The 18,356-nt window shown below is 50.9% G+C and overlaps 1 protein-coding gene across 20 annotated transcripts in view; it reads right to left on the bottom strand.

Moving 5' to 3' along the window:
• Positions 1-18,356, bottom strand: part of LOC120898256 (innexin shaking-B) — a 64,439-nt gene that overhangs the window by 14,428 nt on the left and 31,655 nt on the right. For 2 of the 20 annotated variants that reach the window (XM_040303842.1, XM_040303854.1), the window contains exons 1-2: positions 14,483-14,751; positions 5,872-7,185 (exon numbers count right to left, since the gene is read on the bottom strand). The exons of 8 other annotated variants lie outside the window; for them this stretch is intronic. In XM_040303842.1, the coding sequence (XP_040159776.1) occupies positions 5,872-6,234 (363 nt within the window). In that variant the 5' untranslated portion in view covers positions 6,235-7,185; positions 14,483-14,751. Of the gene's footprint in view, positions 1-5,871; positions 7,192-7,642; positions 7,928-11,683; positions 12,000-14,383; positions 14,752-18,356 lie in introns of those variants that run through there. 10 more of the 20 variants (XM_040303849.1, XM_040303845.1, XM_040303848.1 and 7 more) reach the window with 10 other exon arrangements.

An 18,356-nucleotide genomic window follows, 5' to 3' on the forward strand; every position in this document is an offset into this window, starting at 1 on the left:
CAGAGGGTAGAGCTGGAATGTTTCTTTCTGCTTTAATAAACATCAACTCCTCCGACTAGTGGAACACACAACACCGGCCCACACAGACCCATATTAGCTACTCCTCTCAGTGTACAACGGTTCGATTCATCTTCTGCACCAGAGATTGTGTTCTGTTCTGTGCTGTGCGTCCGAAGGAAAACATTAGCCCCAAAACAACAAACACCAACCAGCGCGATCGCCGCGCTCCAAAGCAGTCTGAAAAGCAGTGTTTGAAGTTTTTCCTTCACCGTTACTATTGTTGTTGTTGTTGTTGTTTCAATGCAAAATAAAGTCGTTCCTGTCACTGGCTTTGAACCGCTCCCGAAAGGAACAATATTTTCTTGTTTGCTTAAGAGTGTTAGCGAGCGAGTGTTCTTTTGCGGGACTTCATTTTTGTGAACTCCGCTCTGTGCCGCTTTGATCGATGATCGAATTCTTTGTATCGATGTGTCTGTGTGTGTGTGTTTTCCTTTCTACATACACTCTAAATTTCTCCCCCTCGTTTCCCGCCTGGTTAATGTATCGATCGGAAATATGATGAAACCTGTTTTTTTGTTGTTGCGTGATTTTGGTTTACATTTTTGGGAGATTGAAAACGACTTGTACTAGCCAGCCAGCCAAATAAACAAACCCGGTCGTCGTGCGTGAGACATTTACGTCCGGGACAGACACACACACACACACAGGTATTGCGTCAACAAACACGTTGTGTGCTTACTTACTTTTAATCTCACCCCAGGGGTTGGTATTGTGTGGGGTTGAGTTTTGCTCGCTCGTAGAAAGTCAAAATTAAATTTGCCCCATCAATTGAATGGCTAATGAAATCGATGCACTTTAATCGACCTTTCCTCAAAAGCCCCTAATCTTAAAATACTGGGAGCTCCCTGTGCCCTTTTTGTTGGAGCCCTTTTTTTGTTGGAGCGATGGGAATGAGCTAAAAGTTAAACAGGCCAACCGCAAACTTTTGGCGGTTTTGCGGCCACGGTGTACAACTTCTTTTTTTTCGGCAATATTGACCATCAATAACTTTTGATTGAGCATGCACACACACACAGACACACACAGTGGCCTTTGGTAGAACCGCCCTTTGTCCTCCGTGTGTCGATTCCGTGCATTTCTTCTTCCTTTTCTTCGCATTCCCATCCCGCCTTTCTTATCGCCCCATGTCGCCCTTGATCGAGTAATGTAGGTCGATGATGGTGGGAAAGCAGCAGCAGTTGCCGCGCTGTGCTGGCAGCGGGGAGGCCAAGTTAACATGATAAAAAGCTATTTAACAAAGTTATCATTGCGCATCGTATTGTCTCATTACAGTAGCTGCACACAGCATGCTGCCTACTGCAACGGGAGAGAGAGAGAGAGAGAGCGAGAAAGAGAGCACACACAAGAGAGGGAAAGGATGCGGTGTGATTGAGTGGACTTTCGTACGTGTGCAACCCGTCCTCCCGTACACGAGTGTGTGTGCCTGTTTGTGTGTGGCGTATCATGTACCACTGCAGTGCACACAGTGCAACGTGTCCTCCTGCTGTGAGTGTGTGTGTGTAGTGGGGAGAAGGAGGCTATTGTTATCGACAAACGATGATAGATATGCACGATCAACAAAAACACGAAGCGACCGGGAAAAAGCACGCTGTGCTCGCGGTGGTGGCAGAAAGGAAAGGAGGCAAAGCATAATCCTTTATCCGGCCACATAGAAATTTTCCCGTTTTTCTCCCCAACACTACACACTACACTCTACACACATACACAATCACACAAAGGATCGCTAGACCGCTTATTGGGAGCATTGCTTTCATTGGCCTGTTTTTCCTCCTTTCTCCCCCATTCCACCTTCTCCGCTGCTGTGCCTTGGTGTGCCAACAAATTTTGCTTTATTTTGCAACCGAGTCGGGCTCTCTCTCTCTCTCTCTGTCTTTCTCTGTTTCTCCTTATTCCTGCGGCGACTTGTTTGACCGACCAAGATTGCCTCTAAAATTCGGTCACATCTGGTGCATTCATGATGGTAGTGGTGGTGCTTCGAGCGATTCACTTTCTCGCCGGGGACAATTGCAACCGCTTTGTGTCCTCTTTTTTTGTTGCTTGTGTCTGTCTGTGTGTTCATTTGTGTGCCTACCTATCCCGGGAGGTTGACTTTTGACTCACAAATTTGAAAGGATCAGGGGAAGGCAAGCGACAGACAACGGGGCAAACACATACACACACACGGTCGAAATAGAAAAAGGAGAGAAAGGAGAGAAAGGTTGCAAGAAATAAAATTAAAATTGGAGTCGATTTCATGCAAAATAAATTCAAAACCCTCGGTTTCGGAGCTGCTGCCGCCGGGAGACGAAATGATAGGAGTGAAATGGTTTTAAATTGGTCACCACCGTTTTGCACAACCCTGCCGTGCTCAGGTGGTGGTGGTGGTGGGTGCAGCTGCTGAGGGAGGGGCAATGAGGGAGAGGGTGGGGTGGGTTTTATTTAACTTTTTTTTTGTTGCTGCTTTAGTTCGCGGACTAGCCATTTGTCCGTCATGCTTGGCCGAGCTTGGCCGCGGGTAGCTAGCGGCGGGCATAATGGCTCATGCCGAGCACTGTGATGTCATAGCTATTTTTTGTCCCACCACTGGGCACCATATAAACAATGGGATGTTTTCGAGGGGGGGGGGAGGGAGGGATATGAGAGAGAGAGAGAGAGCAAAGCTACACAGAGCGGTACGGTACGCACAGATCATGCACGGGGAATTGAATGAAACGTTAATTTTATGTACTTTAGAAGGTATTTGGTAGTAATAAATTTCATTTGCAACGTTTCCCTCAAACACAAGACAACGTGCCAGCTCTCTCTCTCTCTATAAATGGAACGGGCACATACAACAACACTACACACACGCGCACGCACGGATTGGGGCAATCGCGAAACGCGATAAATTATCGATGAATATATACGTTCGGACATCCCTTTGCAAACAATAAACAACGCACACACACGCCGCGTGCGTTCAGTGCCCGTGTAGGGGCATTGTTATTCATTCCTGGTCACTTACCCCACCCAGAAAAAAGAGGCGATGAGGACCCCAGGCAGCGGAGCTTAGTGAGGACGAGGGCAAATACCAACACGCGGACAAGTGCTCCCCCCCGGAACGCTGGGTACACTGGTGCCGGGCCGAATTCAATATCACTTGCTCTCCCTCTCGCTTCCTTCTCTTTAGCAACAAAATGTCACGAAAAGAAAGACACACCACACTCGGGAGAGAGGGGCCCACAGTGAACAAATGATGGTTCATCATTAGCCTGGCATTGCCGCGACAAAGTTCTATCGAGTTCAGATTTAAGTCCGATTTAAAACGATCGAACAAAGTTAAACACTGTAAGCGCACAACAATAAACAGGTCGGCCTCCCATGGGGCAAGGGGAAGGGAGGGGGTGATCAACCCTCCCCCCAGTGAAAGAATGCCACACCAGCGGGATGTCTCTGTCGGTGGGCAAAAGGAGCAAGAGGAGCGGGAAGCAGAATGGGCTCCCTTTAGACCAAACAAAACGTCAAATGCTGCTGATGGCGCGGATGTTTAGTAAAAAAAAGAACAAAAACGAGACGCATTGGGTAGATTTACAGCACTCTGTGTGTCGTCCCTGCTGGTAGAGGTGTTGGTGGTGCTGCTGCCTCTACTGCCGCGAAAAATGAATCGCTTCTCAAATTTATATTCGACAATAAATTCAAAACAGTGTACACACTTGTGCACTTTTGTTGTGTTGATGGGGGTTTTTGGAGGGGGGAGGGAGACAGATGAAGGGAAACAGATAAGAGGGCTGATCGAGTGCGGCCGGGCGGGAGATACCCCGTGGGGAGTTGCGCTGAATCCACTGTGGGTCAGGAAGTAATATAGATATAATAAAAAAGCGAGCGAGCGAAAGGAACGAACCCAACAAACAACAGAAAAAAAACCGTGCCCGTGCGTCGACAACGACCAGGCGCCTCCATTTCATGCTCGAAACATGCTCTCAACGGGCTGGCAGGGGGCCGTGACAGGACGGTGGCGTCTCTTTGAATGATATTTATTTAAAACACCCCTCAACCAACCTCCACCCCCCCTTCCCGTACATTTTGAAATCGCACTGCAATCGAGCAAGCATTGAAATCGGGGATCGTAATCCTAAAGCCAGTCAGTTGGTGCCGCGGAATGCTAATAAGAAGCAGCCGATTGAGTTTCGGGGGGGAAGAAAGGGCAGCAAAAGAGAGGGGGAGTAGAGTGTACCGACACTTTGGTTGAGATTTACGTGCTTTTAAAAGTGATAAGGTAAATAAATATACATCACAACACACCGAGTGTGCGACGACACTGTCGTCGTCGGTGTGCTGCTTTCGAGTTGACTTTCGACTGCCACGGCGAGGGCACTAACCGTGGCACGGATATGGCCGTGGGATTTTGCAGGATTTTAAGCTCGATAGAACGTTCCAATCGGTATTTATGGGGGAAAAAGGTTGAATCATACTACTTTTCAACCAAATTGTGGCGTGATTCAACGGGAATTGTTAGAAAATAATCGTTTGTGGGCGATTGATTAAGCGAACAGGATACTCGGAATCGCATGTCTTGCAACACAATGCAAAAAGGGGTTTTTTCTTCATCTACAAATCCCTCAAGGCCTCTTTCTCCCTCACCAACACACGCAAAAACACACACACATAAAGGAGTGCACTAATTTCGTCTGTACGGTGCGGTAGCGCATGCTTTGGGCATCTCAGCTTCTGTCTGACAGGTTCGTCTGCAGACACGGGGAAGGAGTGTATCTGCGGGGAGGGGTTGGGGTGAGACAGTACGGATGTCGACTTCATCCCAGGATGTACTCAGATCGAAGCCAAAGCCAATTAAAATTGCTGTTACGCCGACTCGGCTGCTGCTGCTTCGACTGCTCGGACTGCTCTCTCTCTCTGTCTCTCTCTCTCTGTATGTAGGACTGTCCGCGTGTGGAGCGGCATTCCGAACACAACGAAAATATTACAAACAACAAATGGCAGTTGGCAGCCGATGAGCGGGGGTGGAGCCCTGGGAGCGGGAGAAGCAGACAAGCAAGCAGTAGCAAGAGTGCGTTTTCAAGGACGCGTGTGGGAGGGGGAGGGAGAGGGGGGGGGAAATGGGTGTAGCGAAGGCGATGGCAGCAGGCAGCCGGGCAGAAGTTTATTGCCTGCCATTTGACGACGTGGTAATTGCGACATTTCTAGCGCAAACGAAACACAGAACACAGTCGAAGAATTCCCGTACCGTTTATGTGCGTACCAATGTGTGTGTGTGAGTGGGCGAGACAAGCACATGAGTACATGAGATTACACGGAAGTGATTGAGACGGAGCAGCGATTGAAATAATGGTTAGCCAATTCATCAACGTGTTGTTAAGAGGGGGTGGAATGCCCTCCCCAGGGAGAATCCAATCTTGAGACAGCAAAGCGCGGAGCGCAGAAGGGGGTGAAGCCTCCCCTCTCCAACGCCACCCATTCGTTTGAGACTCAATCGGCGTTAAATATTTGAACAGTTGTTTTTTCGATGTCGTACACTTCAATTACCCGATCAAACGACCCATAAAGCAGAGGAGAACTCCTGCGACACGGCGCTAATAATGTCCCGGCGCTTTACGCGCCGCGTTACGACGATGTGTGACAGGCAAGCCAAAACAACACTGTGCAAGAGCAGCGGCCTGCTGCAAAGCTGCTGAGCTGAAACGTCGCTTGGCCGTTTCGTCGTGGAGTATATTTAAACAAGAGAGTGACATGGTAACAACACATTGAACACGCACACGTAAAAACACACACACACGCAAATGGCACACACGCACGGGGGGGCGGTACACTTTCCCGCGCCCACCCGCAACCACTCACCTGGAAGAAGAGACAGAAACAGACCCACTGATAGTATTTGTAAATTTTCTTGTCCGCCGCGGTAGCCTCGGCCGAGTTGCCGACGCCCGGGTACGGCACATCCTTGCCGACCTCCTTCAGGAACAGGCTCTTGAGGGCGAAGGTCGAGTGGATCCAGCAGTACGTATTGAGCACGTCCGCCGGTATGTCCTTCGTGTGCACACAGTCGATCGGGTTGCCGACGTATTGGCGCGTGGTGACGATCAGCGAGAACGACATCAGTATGATCACGGTGATCGAGTAGTGCAGGCGGAACACGGGCGAGTCGGTATTTACATGGCTGATCTTGACGAGACTCTTCAGGCCACGGAAGATATCCAACATCTTTCCTGCCTATGCTGTGGCAATGTTGGGGTGTGTTTGGGAGGGGGGGTTAGGGTGGCAGTGACTAGGCTGGAACTTTCGCCGGCGTTTCGCTTGATTCTACTGCTACTGTCGCTAACACGGGACGCATCGAAACGAACACAAACGAAGGGACACTACACACACTCGCACTCACACACAGACACACACACACACACGCACAGGTATCTCGAGAAAAACTCCCCCACACGCTTTAGGCACAAATGTGGCGGCCGCGCGGAGGCATGCTTAAATGCTACAGCTTAAGAAAGTGTGATATGTTGTAAACGTTGTTTGGACCCCGTTTGCGTCTTCAGTGCCTCAGCGGCAGCAGCGGTAATGTCTCTTCACGGTTGCGATCTCGTTGGCCACCTTCTGCCACGATCCGTCCGCTTGTCGGGTGGCACTTGGGAGTTGCTGCAGTTGCTGCACGGTGTCGACTGTAGTGCCCGACTGTAGCAGCGACAGTTTGTCCATCAAATGGCAGCGGTGACAGTGGTACGGAAAACTCGTTCGGCCCAATGTTCTAGTGGCACCACAGGTCACCACCATTATTGTTGCCCGCTTTGAGCACTCGCCAGCAGCGTACGAGCAGAGGATCGGCGCTTGGGCGCGTCGGAGCACACGCGTCTCGCCACGGAAGTGTCGTCATTGGCAGCTACTGTTGCTAAGGCACCGTCGTTCCTCCCGCAGTCCGTTACTTCCATGTGGCGGTTGATCTTTCCGTTGGCAAAACAATACGTTACGCGTCCTCACGTCCAGCGGGTTTTTGGCACTACGAACAACACTTTCGATCGGAAGCACGGTTTCTACACGGTGGCACTACACTACTACTGCGCTCGCTACCGCTAATGGGACGCTTTTCCCAAACAACACGTGGCACTGCTATTACGGGGCTACAAAAAAAGGGCTGGAAGCTTGCTTCGATCCCGTCTGTACCTTGCGAAGATGTAAAGAACGAAAAACGAGACAAATGAGACACTGACACGAGACTCTCTCTCTCTCTGTCTCTCGTTCAGCGCACAGTCTGTGACGCCGTGATGGGGAGCATCGGGTTTTGCGGGGAACTGGCCACACGGTCGTGATCTTTTTGGCAGAAGCAATCGATGCTTTTTAGGGGCCCGCAAGGTGCCAAGTAACACGCTACACACTACAAAGCATTCCCAACACAAATTCAAACTAACGAACACACACTCACACGCAAAATAGTAAATTCGATCGCTCGCGATCGTTAGACGGGACAGATAAATTTTGCCTATGAAAATAATCCTTCCTCGCTTCCTTCTTCCCTATTTCCTCCCCCCGTGTTTACTCGTCTCGTTTGGCCGTCGGGTGGAAGGAGGGTTCGTGTTTCGCGGGCCGACGGCGCTACCGACACACGCTCACTTACTACACAGCAACAGCACGCTACTACCGTTTACTTTGGCTCTACTGGCTGGCTTCCGCTGCCGACGGCGGCCTGTGACTGATTGGAAACTCGTCTTCGAATCGTACCCCGAATCGGCTGGCAAAGACGAGCGGTCTCCACTCTTGCCAGCCTCACCCTGCGCCCCATTGCCTCCTCACCTTGCGCATGGCGGCATCTCGCTACAGGAGACAAGGCGAGCGACGTGGCCGTGCACTCGTTTTGCCCGTGTATACTCGTACCGAACAAACACACACACACACATATGCGCGTCTTCAAGACATATGGGCCTTTCCCCCTTCCCTCCCACTTCCCCCTTGCTGCTTGGAAAGAAAGTAACAAGACACCCCCCGGTGGGTTTAGTCTCGTCGGATCGAGGGCTCGACCCGAATCCGTTTGTTTCGCCAGCATTTCGCTAGGCGGTTCGATATGGCTTTCCAATTGCATTTCTGCGCTCGCTCTCTATCTCTCTGTGTGTGCATGTGTTTGTGTGTCTTATTCACAGTGTTTTAGTGCTTCGGTGGTCTCGGTGCTGTCACAATTCATATTTGGTCCACCGCGGTGGGACCCACATTTCAGCTCGCGCACCACCAATCGAGAGAATGATTATTCCAATCATCTGCATGATGAAAGCAGTAGCAGCAGCAGAAGAAGAAGGAGCAAGAGGGGAAGCAAAAGAAGGGCCACTTATTGAACCGTGTTGGAAAAGTAAAACAAACCCACTGGGGGGAGACAACACACACGTTCGGAGCGGATTCAAAGAGGGAAAACCCCGTTCTCCGGTGACCGTCGACCGGAATCCGGATAGCGTGGCAGCGCAGCGCAGCAGGGCCATTCCGAGGGCGCCAGTATTTCAAATGCCGATTCCCACGGAGGATTTACTACAATAATCACGTTTCTGATATTAATGTGCTCTTTTGTATCGTGCATGCTGTGGAGCGCACAGGCCAAAAAGGGGGAACCGAATGTTTGGCCGAAACTTTGCAAACGGAGCAAGAGCTCTTGTGTTTTTCTTTTCCCCGCAATCGTTTTGTGTTTAGATTAGCGCCGTGTCACTTGTGCCGAGATTGCCGAGCCTGCCAGAACAATTTGCACTGCGCACACACATACGCTATGGCATTACACTTGCCTTGCCCAAGCGCCGAGCGCTCCTTACAAAATCGGAAAACACATCACACACCAATGATCTGCAATGAATACACTATTATTTTTGTCTTCCTCCTGTGTGTTTTTTTACTTTTTCCGTAGGTCTTTAACGCTCACAGGCAATGACATTGACGGCACCGGCCGTGTCTATGGGAGGGGAAATGAAATCTGATAACGAGCGCAGATTCGATAATGTTTTGCGAATTGAATCAAACATTGCTGTTGCCTTGGGAAAGGAAGTGTGCAAGAGGGATGAAGAGAGCGAACCTACGGGACAGGAAATTGTAATTCGTTCTAGGAATATAATGACGGAAGCGTATAGTACAGGGCACAATGGCAGCGGCACAAGCACTTTGAGAAACAGTTTTCGATGACACACACACACACACACCGACAATGACGCGCTTTTGCCGAAGAAGACACACGATGAAAGTGACGGAATAGGAGGAAAAAAAAAGAAGGAGTAGTAAAAGAGAGTCTCGGACGGTACCTTGAGTGTAAGCAAAAGCACGCGCTAAAGCACATATGGGACGTACCGATGGGTAAGAGATCGGGATCGGCATTTCCTCACCCATCTTTGTCTTTGGTGACTCTTGGGAATCCTTCCTATGTGTTTTTTTTGGCCGAATATTTTGGGGAAGGAAAGAGCGAGATCAGAATGAATGATTTAGGCACGAATGGGTAATGGAAAATTAAAGCGAAAAAACACACACTAAAGAAGAAGGAAAAATTTGCACATACATTAAGAGAGAGAAAGAGGGAGATCGTGAATAAGAGCACAAACACACAAAAATAAAACCAAAGTGGCACAATGAAACGTGAAAAAGTGAAACACAACCGTTTATCAAGTTGCTTGCCAACAATTGTCGTATGCATGAGTGAGAGCGCGTGTTTTTGTGAGTGTATGTGAATGGTGAAAATAGATACAATAAGCAAAAGTGTCATTTACAAATAATGTACTTTCGGCGGCGAGTATGGTGATAGCAGAGAAAAGAAGAAATAATAAAAAAAACACACACACAATAAAGCTGACGAGCGGTGAGCGATCGAACAATGGGGTGATGTACAAAATGGTGAAGAAATAGTGACCAGGGAAGGATTGCACATCCAATACATAGAGAAGAAGACCCCCTTCGGTGTTTATTGCAAGTGGAAATTGTTTAGGAAAATGGCTAATTTTCCCCTCCTCCGAACAGCAGCGCAAGGATGCGGCGAAGCGATCGTGAGCGATCTACCAACAATTCGTCATCATCGGTCTGTAACAGGTCGATGGCCATTAAGCCACCCATCCACACACACGGAAACATACACACACCTTAAACCATTAAACGATCCCGGTTCGTGCTTAACGTGCAAATGCCCGCAAACGATCCTCGCGCGGTTGTGATCGATTGTCGGTTGGGCAATGCGCAGCATGCGTTCCGGTTTGGCGCTGGTGGTGGTGGTGGTGTGGTTGTTGGAGCGAGCCGTTTGCAACTGCCGGCATTGTTTTCCATTTCTGCCAAGGTTAGGCCGCGCACACACAATGTAACAGCCGTGGAGGGGGGAAGGAAAGGGCCGCCACTATGAAAAATGGCCGCCATTTAGCACGCGAGCTGCCAACAACGCACTTCGACGGCGGGCCCGGGTCGCCATCGTCAAAACACAAACATTCCAAACGCGGGCGGCCGCCTCTGTGCCGGTGCAGGAAAGGCAACTACACACACACACACACACACATGGTCGCTACCGGTGGCCCCCCCCCCAGGCACAATGGCGAGCAAAACGTTCCCGCCTGTTCCAGTGTTTGATTTAATGGGCCCGTGTATACATTGCCAACTCTTTTCGACACATTTCATTCCCATCCTTCCCGCGCAGCGTTGGTCGTCTCGAGCAAAGCACACAAAGTAAGGACGGAATGGGGGGGGGGGGGTCAGGGACGAAAAGAAAAACCTCCCCAAAACCCTCATAAGATAGAATGTTTTTTTTTTCGCTCTGAAGCTGGTTAATATTCGGGCCACCACCGGCCATTTGTTATGCTGTTGAGGCGCGGCCGCGCATGTCGAGCCGCAAGATCGCGAGATCGCGGAAGTGAAGCGATCCGTGTAGGAGGTGTGCCCGCATGTGTGTGTGTGTGTGTGGGTCTTTTGCGGAAAACATCAAACGCTCGAGCTCTTGAAGCGATCGATTCATCGATGGCAGATCGATGTTCCCCACCAGTTCCGGGCGATATGTTTGGAATACTTGAACGGCACACACACACACACACACACAGGGCGCGCTCGCCAAAACGTCACTGTCACTGTGGTGTTGCTTCTTGTGTTGTTACCTCCAGTGTAACATTAACATCCGTCCGTCGCGCTGCCGCTCCAAACTCCAAACCAAAGGCAACCAAGGGATTCATTGAAGCGACGCGTTACAAACACGGTACCAAAGACGGCGTTATGGAAAATGGAACGATTGAAAATGATGTAAACGCACCACGGTATTGGCACTTTAACATCGGTGATCAATCGGGCTGGAAAACGGCAAACTTGTGCGATCGCAGGGCAGGAGAATGATCGCTTACCCTTCCCTGCTGAGAGGGTGGCGCGAACCATAAACATAACTCTCCCATTATTGCCCACCCAGCCCATCAAACCAGTCAACACCTCGTGCACTAAACGGGAACGGGCTTGGGGGTTTGGCTTAAATTTGTCTGATCGGAATGATTTAGGTGACGGACTCACAACATTCGGGTGTTGCTACCTGCATTCTTTCCAACGTGAGCGTGTGCATCGTTTTAATAAATCCCCAACACCCAACTCCCGTGATACCAACCAGCAAAGGGTAGAGAGCGAGAGAGAGAGCGAAGAAAGGGAGCTGCATCGTACTCATTATTTAACATCGACGTCCACACACCTCGAAACACGTGTAGTGTGTAATGAAGCAATTTTTCCTTTCGATTGGATTGCTCATATTCGATACACGCGCGCACGCACACACTCTGCACACACACAAAACACAAACACACTGCATCTGCTGGGGGAAAAGTCGAAGAACAAAAAAGGAAAAACAGGGAGAGCGAAAAACCTGAATAAACCGCAGCGCCCGTTAAGCACGAAACGTACGATACGCACGATCAGGCGAAACGTACACGATGATCACGACGACCACGGAGTAAAATGTGCGCGGAGTGAAAAACCATACACACACAGACATGCGCTCGCTCGTACGCACGCACGCACGCACGCAGCCGAACACAGTTCACATATTTTGCTGCCGCGGCAATGAAGAAGTTTTTCCGCACGCTGCGCTTGAAAGGGGGGGGGGGAGGGAAAGGGTCGGACAGCGTCGGGCAGAGGGTTGCAAAAGAAGGGGAAAGGGGAGAGCCATATGATACACACATGTACGAGGTATAAATCTTTATGCCCCGAGCAGTCGACTCGAGCCGGGTTCGAGGTTCGCCGTGCCGTGCCGTGAGGTGCACACATAAATTGGCCAGTATTTATATATATACGTGCTGAATAATGCTGTTTCGCCTTCCCTTGCCGCTCCCTCTGGACGGGCAAATAGAGGGGAAGAGAGCTCCCTGTGCCTAGCCCCACTCCCTGCGTCCACGAGCTCGAAGCCGCGGGGCAGTGTGTGCGTTAGAAAGAGTAAAAATATATCAGCTAACCAGCCCCGAGCAGTGGATCGGACCATCATCAGCCATCAACTGAGACGCTGCTGACCGCTGGTGTGTCTGCGGTGACTGACGGCAAAACTCGTCGTTAATGAGTTGCTCCCCTCGCACCTCCCGATGGGAACACGATCGGTGTTGCTTTTTTCCTCTGCTGTCGGGTCTCTTGGGATCGTCTTGGGTGACAAGTGACGCGACGCTGCCAAACTGCTAATAGGGAGTCCCCCGTTTAGTCGTCGGCGAATAATGATGAAATTGAACTGCTACAACATCACCGTCACATACCGGCGGGCGTTGAAGAATGAAGAGCAACGACATAATGAAGATCCTCCTTAGCAACACCGAGAGAGTTAGAGAGAGTGAGGTACAGAAAGACGAAAGGATTCGATTGCCGATCGATCAATTCGATTTCCAGCCCATCAACTGCAGTAATTCTGCCTCCCTCCCCACCCCCCGGTGGTAACAACTTCCGGATCTTGCGCGTCTCACACAGCGGGTGACTCGTGACGTGCCGACGTGACGCACTCGAACCCGTTGTTACTATCACCACCTTCCCACCCACCCCTGTTTTTTGTTTATCACTGCATCACTGCAAAGCGCTCCGATTCCGAGGCAAGGTTAATTCAATTTCTTCGAAACGGATACGAAGCGCGTCTCCAGCCTCCGGGACTGTCAAGGCACAACGCTTCCGGCACACGTCCGGCTGCTTGTGCTTGTTTCCTGACGTGTTCCTGGATCGCGCTCTGCTTTTCAGCGAAAATATCGGTTCGGCAGTGCCTGATTACACCCCGTTCGTTGTTGCTTGCGCGAAACAGCGTCATCGGTGTGTGTGTGTGTCACTGGCAGGTGCCGTGAGTCAGTCAGCGTCACGTTGCTCTGCGTCCGATGCAAGCTCCATCCATCCGGGGAGCCGGGAGAGTTTGGCCCGCGTTAGTCACCCGTCGCGGTTTTCTTCTTCATTTCGATTTCGCCGGCATTCACTCGATTTCACAACGCGACGTCCTTCACGTGCAGGCTGCAACGCGTGCAACCACTCCCTCTCCCGATAATCAAATGTGACAGTGACGCTGCGCTCCGTAGACGTCAGCCCGTCCTCTGTTTTGTTTTCGCCATTGCAGAGCACCACCAATCAATTGGCCACTGGCACAATGCAGAAAAAGGTCGTCTGCGATCCCGCCCTGCACCTGACACGGGGCTGACAGTCTCAATTAGTGCAGCACATTTTTCCACACTCCAACTCGCCAGGCCAGCTTGTTGTTTGTTGCGTTCGGAGAAAACAAATAACACATTTCCCGGCTTTTGATTAATGGTCCGGTGGTGTGCTCACGCGGCACAGAATGCCCTCATCACACCTCTGGCTTCATCATCACCATCATCATTGGCAGCCCCAAAGTTCGAGTTCGAGGGGAACTAACTTTCATCAAAAACGATCTCGCAGGTCTCGCTTTACACAGGCCGGGGGCGGGTATCCGCGGCCGTCTGGACATTCGGGTTTCCCGTTCGATCGATGGAGGGGTTGGGTAATTAAAAATATTCATCATTACCACACGGGATCACACGAGCCAAGACATTGGGCGGCCGCGGGGCCACTGGGCCGAGCTGAGCCGAGCTCGCACACACGCTCGCATTTTTATGTATCTGCTGCGCCCCTCGCCGTCGCCGGCCCAAGCCACTGCGCGTGCACTATATGCTTATGGCAACGGTTGATTCTTAGCGCACACCATCGCGACGCGATCAGCAACGGCCAGCCAGCGTAGTAGGCCAGTGTTTTATTTTTTAGCATCAAATTCGCCTCAACCAGATCACGATCCGTGCAGTCCGTCGTACACAGTTCCCGCTCTCGACCTTTTAGAGTTTTCCCCCGCTCGTTTGTATTTTTTCATTCTTTCTTTCTTTCGATTTGAGCACGGGGAAATAGGCCGGCACGATTCACTGACTACCTTGATGTTTGGGGGAGTAGAGGGGGGAAATCTCGAGGGAAAACCATGAGACGTTAAGGGAATGGGGGGGGGGATGCTTTCTAACGCCCGTTGTGGTACCCGGGATGTGGTGGTGGAATTAATTGTTTGAAACACACGCACTAACGGTACGCACACGCCGGACGACGGGGATGAATTCGTACACCCTCGGGGGCACACACGCAACCGGACGGAACGGAACGGAACGGGGGGTGGGTGACGGAGTTCGGGACGTACGCAGCCCGCGACCCAGGCGCGCGCCGTATCTCACGCGGTCTCACTAAAACCGGACCCGAACACGCGGCGTTGTTCGCGTCTCGACGCCTCGGCTCACACTAGTAACGCACTCGCTGCTCTAAACATAAATATCTCTCTTGGCCGCGGCGGCAATGGCGTGGCCCATGGCCAATCTGGCCAAGCGCTGGCCTCCGCCGCAGGCCAACCTCCACTAGCACCACCACCACCAGCGGTGGTTTTACAGCACTCAGCATCGCGTACGCACACACATACGGCCAAATGCTTTTCGTCCCATATGTGTGAACGCGTATGTGTGTGTGTGTCTGTGCTGGTTGTTGAAGATTTTCAAATGTTTATAAATACGTAATGTGTGCGTTGTGTTGCACATGGCGTGCTCTTTGCTCTGGCCACTCTGGTGGCGACTGGTGTGCGCGTCCACTGAAGGGAAGGCAAGTTACTGGGATGGATGGAGGGGGAAATTGGGACAGCAAGAGAGAAAGAGAGAGAGAGAGAGAGAGAGCATGAGATGGCCAGTTCGCGACCACACTAAAACAGGGAGGAAAAAGGGGTTTTCTTTCCCACAGACACACACACACATACACACAGATAGACAGTTCCCTCCGTATTCCTCGTTTCCGCAAACGCCTTCTCCCTCTCTCTACCCTCGGTTTCGCTTCCATGTTTCCCGATGACGCGGATTGTGCGTATACTGGCGATATTTTTAATTTTCCATCTCATTCTCAGCACCACGCAGCAGCAGCATGTGCGTGTGTGTGTGTGTGCGACTTTTTGTTGTTGTCATGAGACGGGTTGCATCTTTCACTCTTTCTCTTGGTCAGCAAGTAAGAAAAGCAAGAGAAAAACATCCTTTTGTGCCAAAAAAAAAGGAAAAAAGGAAACACATTTTCAGTAACTCAATCCGTCTCTTTCATGCGTTCCCCCCCCATCCCCTAGGGCTTCCCCGTGGTTGGTGCTCATGGCTAATTCTTGGCGCGTTTGTATTACCAATGCATCCTCAATCATTGTGCGCTCGGTGTGGACGTGCCCGGTAGTACTAAAAGACTACTGTTCCGCTTACTCACACACAGACACTGCTCTCCCGTTTCCTCGAAAAATCAGTTTCCCAGGAAGAAGAAGAAGCAACATGATGGGCCCCTGATTGTATACATGCACGTATGTACATGCGGTTATAAAAAGGAGGGGGGTTTCCACCGCCTCAGTATGTGTTTTACATCATCCTGGGGTGATCGATTTCCGCGCTTACGATCATGGGAGGGATGAAGGGTTTGACGAAAGCTGCACTTTCACTATCAAAAATCAACCAATATGCGTGTTTTTTGTGTGTATTGTTGCTGATAGCTATACAATACGTCAAACTGTGTACGCAGTGTACGCAACTTTGTGGCCAGTAATCCATTGGGGATCTGCAAAAAAAAGGCATAACACCGTGGAAAGCAGGTCGGGGAAGGGCGAATCTTATCGCAAACCCGGTGTGATGCACGGTCCATACCGGTGGTCCGACGTGGCTTTTGCTCCATTATCTTCTTGCCCGCTGTTTTGGTGTGTCTTTCCTTTCCGCACCTTGACGGCACATGGGAGCTTTGTCATCGTGGCCTGGGTCAAGCTTTTCACTGCTCATTATCGACCTTGCTGTCCTTTGGGGAGTTTGTGTGTGTGTGTGTGTGTGTGTGTGTGTGTGTGTGTGTGTGTGTGTCTTCTCTGCAACACTCTGCAACGGTCATTGTTATTTTGGGACTGCAGCAAAATTGCAATCGCGATGCGTTTACAATTCCCTTGCGGTACAGGAGCGAAAGGAGGAGGAGAAGAGTGTGAAGTTTTGTGGACGCTTTCACGCACAACGCAACGTACGCGATCCTAGTGTTCAAGTTTGGATTTAAAAAATCAGCCCAGCTTCCCCGGTTTGACGCGAGAGGGCGCACCCGGCGGCCACCCATCTGTCAGCTGGTTGCTGAGCAGAGTTGGGTGTTTATTTTTCGATATTTTTCTCCCACCCCCCTCCGACCGCACGGGAAAGCGATTTGGAAAGAGTTTAATGTATCGCACCGGTTTGTACGTACCCGTAGGCAGATGCGGGTACATGAGTTGCGTATTTCAAAATGCGCGGTGAGTGTGTGTGAGTGTATGTTCGAGCCGCCATCGTATCTTCCGCTGGCATCAACAGTGAACGCAACCCCAACCCCGCTGCGGATCTGCTGCGCCAGAGAGAAAGAAAAAAAAGAAAAGAAAAGGAAACAAAACGGGCGAAGAATCACTTCCACACACACACACACACACACACACACACACACACACTCACTCGCGCTGTACTCGCGCAACGCGAAAGTGCGCGCGTGTATCGAACGATGATGATGATGACGTTATAAATGGATGCTGATTGCTTTAAAATGAACACGGGGAAAATCAGCATTTCACCCCTTCCCTCCTCCTCCCCCCCCCTTCTCTCGCCATTCCGGGGGAATTCGGGGCTATTGGAAAATGATTACGTCACACACACATGGTTGGGGTGGGGACGACTGTCATCTGCTCACCCTTTGCCGCGTACGCCGCGTCTCTGATGTGTTTGACAAGGAATGTACTGTGTAAACCCGTTGCGTATCCCTCTACCCACGGGGAGTTAGTTGCTTTTGTTTGCACTCTTTCTTTGGCGTACCCATCTGGCGTGCCCCTTGCCGGCGAAGAAGAAGAAGGAGGGGACACTACCGGCATTAGCGTCGTGCCCGGCCAAAGCACGTCAAAACGTACGCAGCCAGTTTGCGCTACACACTACGCAACCACTACTGCCGGTTCGCTGCGGGATGATGAATTTTTCAATGGCTTTAAGGATAACGAGAGAGGGGGGGGGGAGTAGGAATGGGAAGCGACGGCATGGCGTCGAACGGCCCCTTTCTCTCCCCCTTACCGCTACTGCAACGCGTGCACTTGTGTGCCTTCTGGGTTTGGTTGCGTGTGCGCGCCCTTTCCGCCACCCGACTGCCCCGCGCCCTAATGAAGCCCGGCAATAAAAGTGCCGCTGATTTTGTCAACGGAACGATCAAATTAGCACAAATCGTGACTTACAAAACGAACCACGTCACGTGACGCACGGGGGAATCCTGCTGCTGCTGCGGTTGCGGTAAATTTTAATTTGCTTCTCCCCGTTTTTCCTTCTTGAGGGGGGAGGTTGTTCGGGTTGCGTGTATTTAATTGTTTCGTGTGACAAGTGTTTATGATTGCAAGATTAGATGCTAAATCTCGGCGTTCCGGATCAGAGCCGCTGGCAAAGGGTCACAAATTAGCAGACACGCAACCGGGCGGCGTATAATGATGAAAAATGTGTACCCATTTAATCGACTTCACCGGTAGTTCGAGGTGTATTTAAAGCATTTGTAATTCATGATTGCCGTTTTTTCTGTTCACGTGTGGCACGCGTGGCTCGTTGCAGCCACTTGGAATGGTAATACAGTTAGCAAACATCACATTCAATCAAACGCCTCCCACCCCCAAAGGCTGAAGTTTAAAACGATAGCATCTGTTTCCAAGACCGAAACCCTCCAAGGAACGATTCTTGAGCGCCACTCGAGGTGGCGGCTAGTGAACGTGTTCGGGCTGTGGGCGCTACGACACGCGGCATTGGAAGAGGAAGCGCACCCCGACCGCCACAACAACTAAAGCACAGGAAGCGCATTTGACGATTGTCCTTGTGCGACGATCAGCGTTC

This window comes from Anopheles arabiensis, chromosome 2 (genome assembly GCF_016920715.1).
Source record: "Anopheles arabiensis isolate DONGOLA chromosome 2, AaraD3, whole genome shotgun sequence".
Taxonomy (NCBI): domain Eukaryota; kingdom Metazoa; phylum Arthropoda; class Insecta; order Diptera; family Culicidae; genus Anopheles; species Anopheles arabiensis.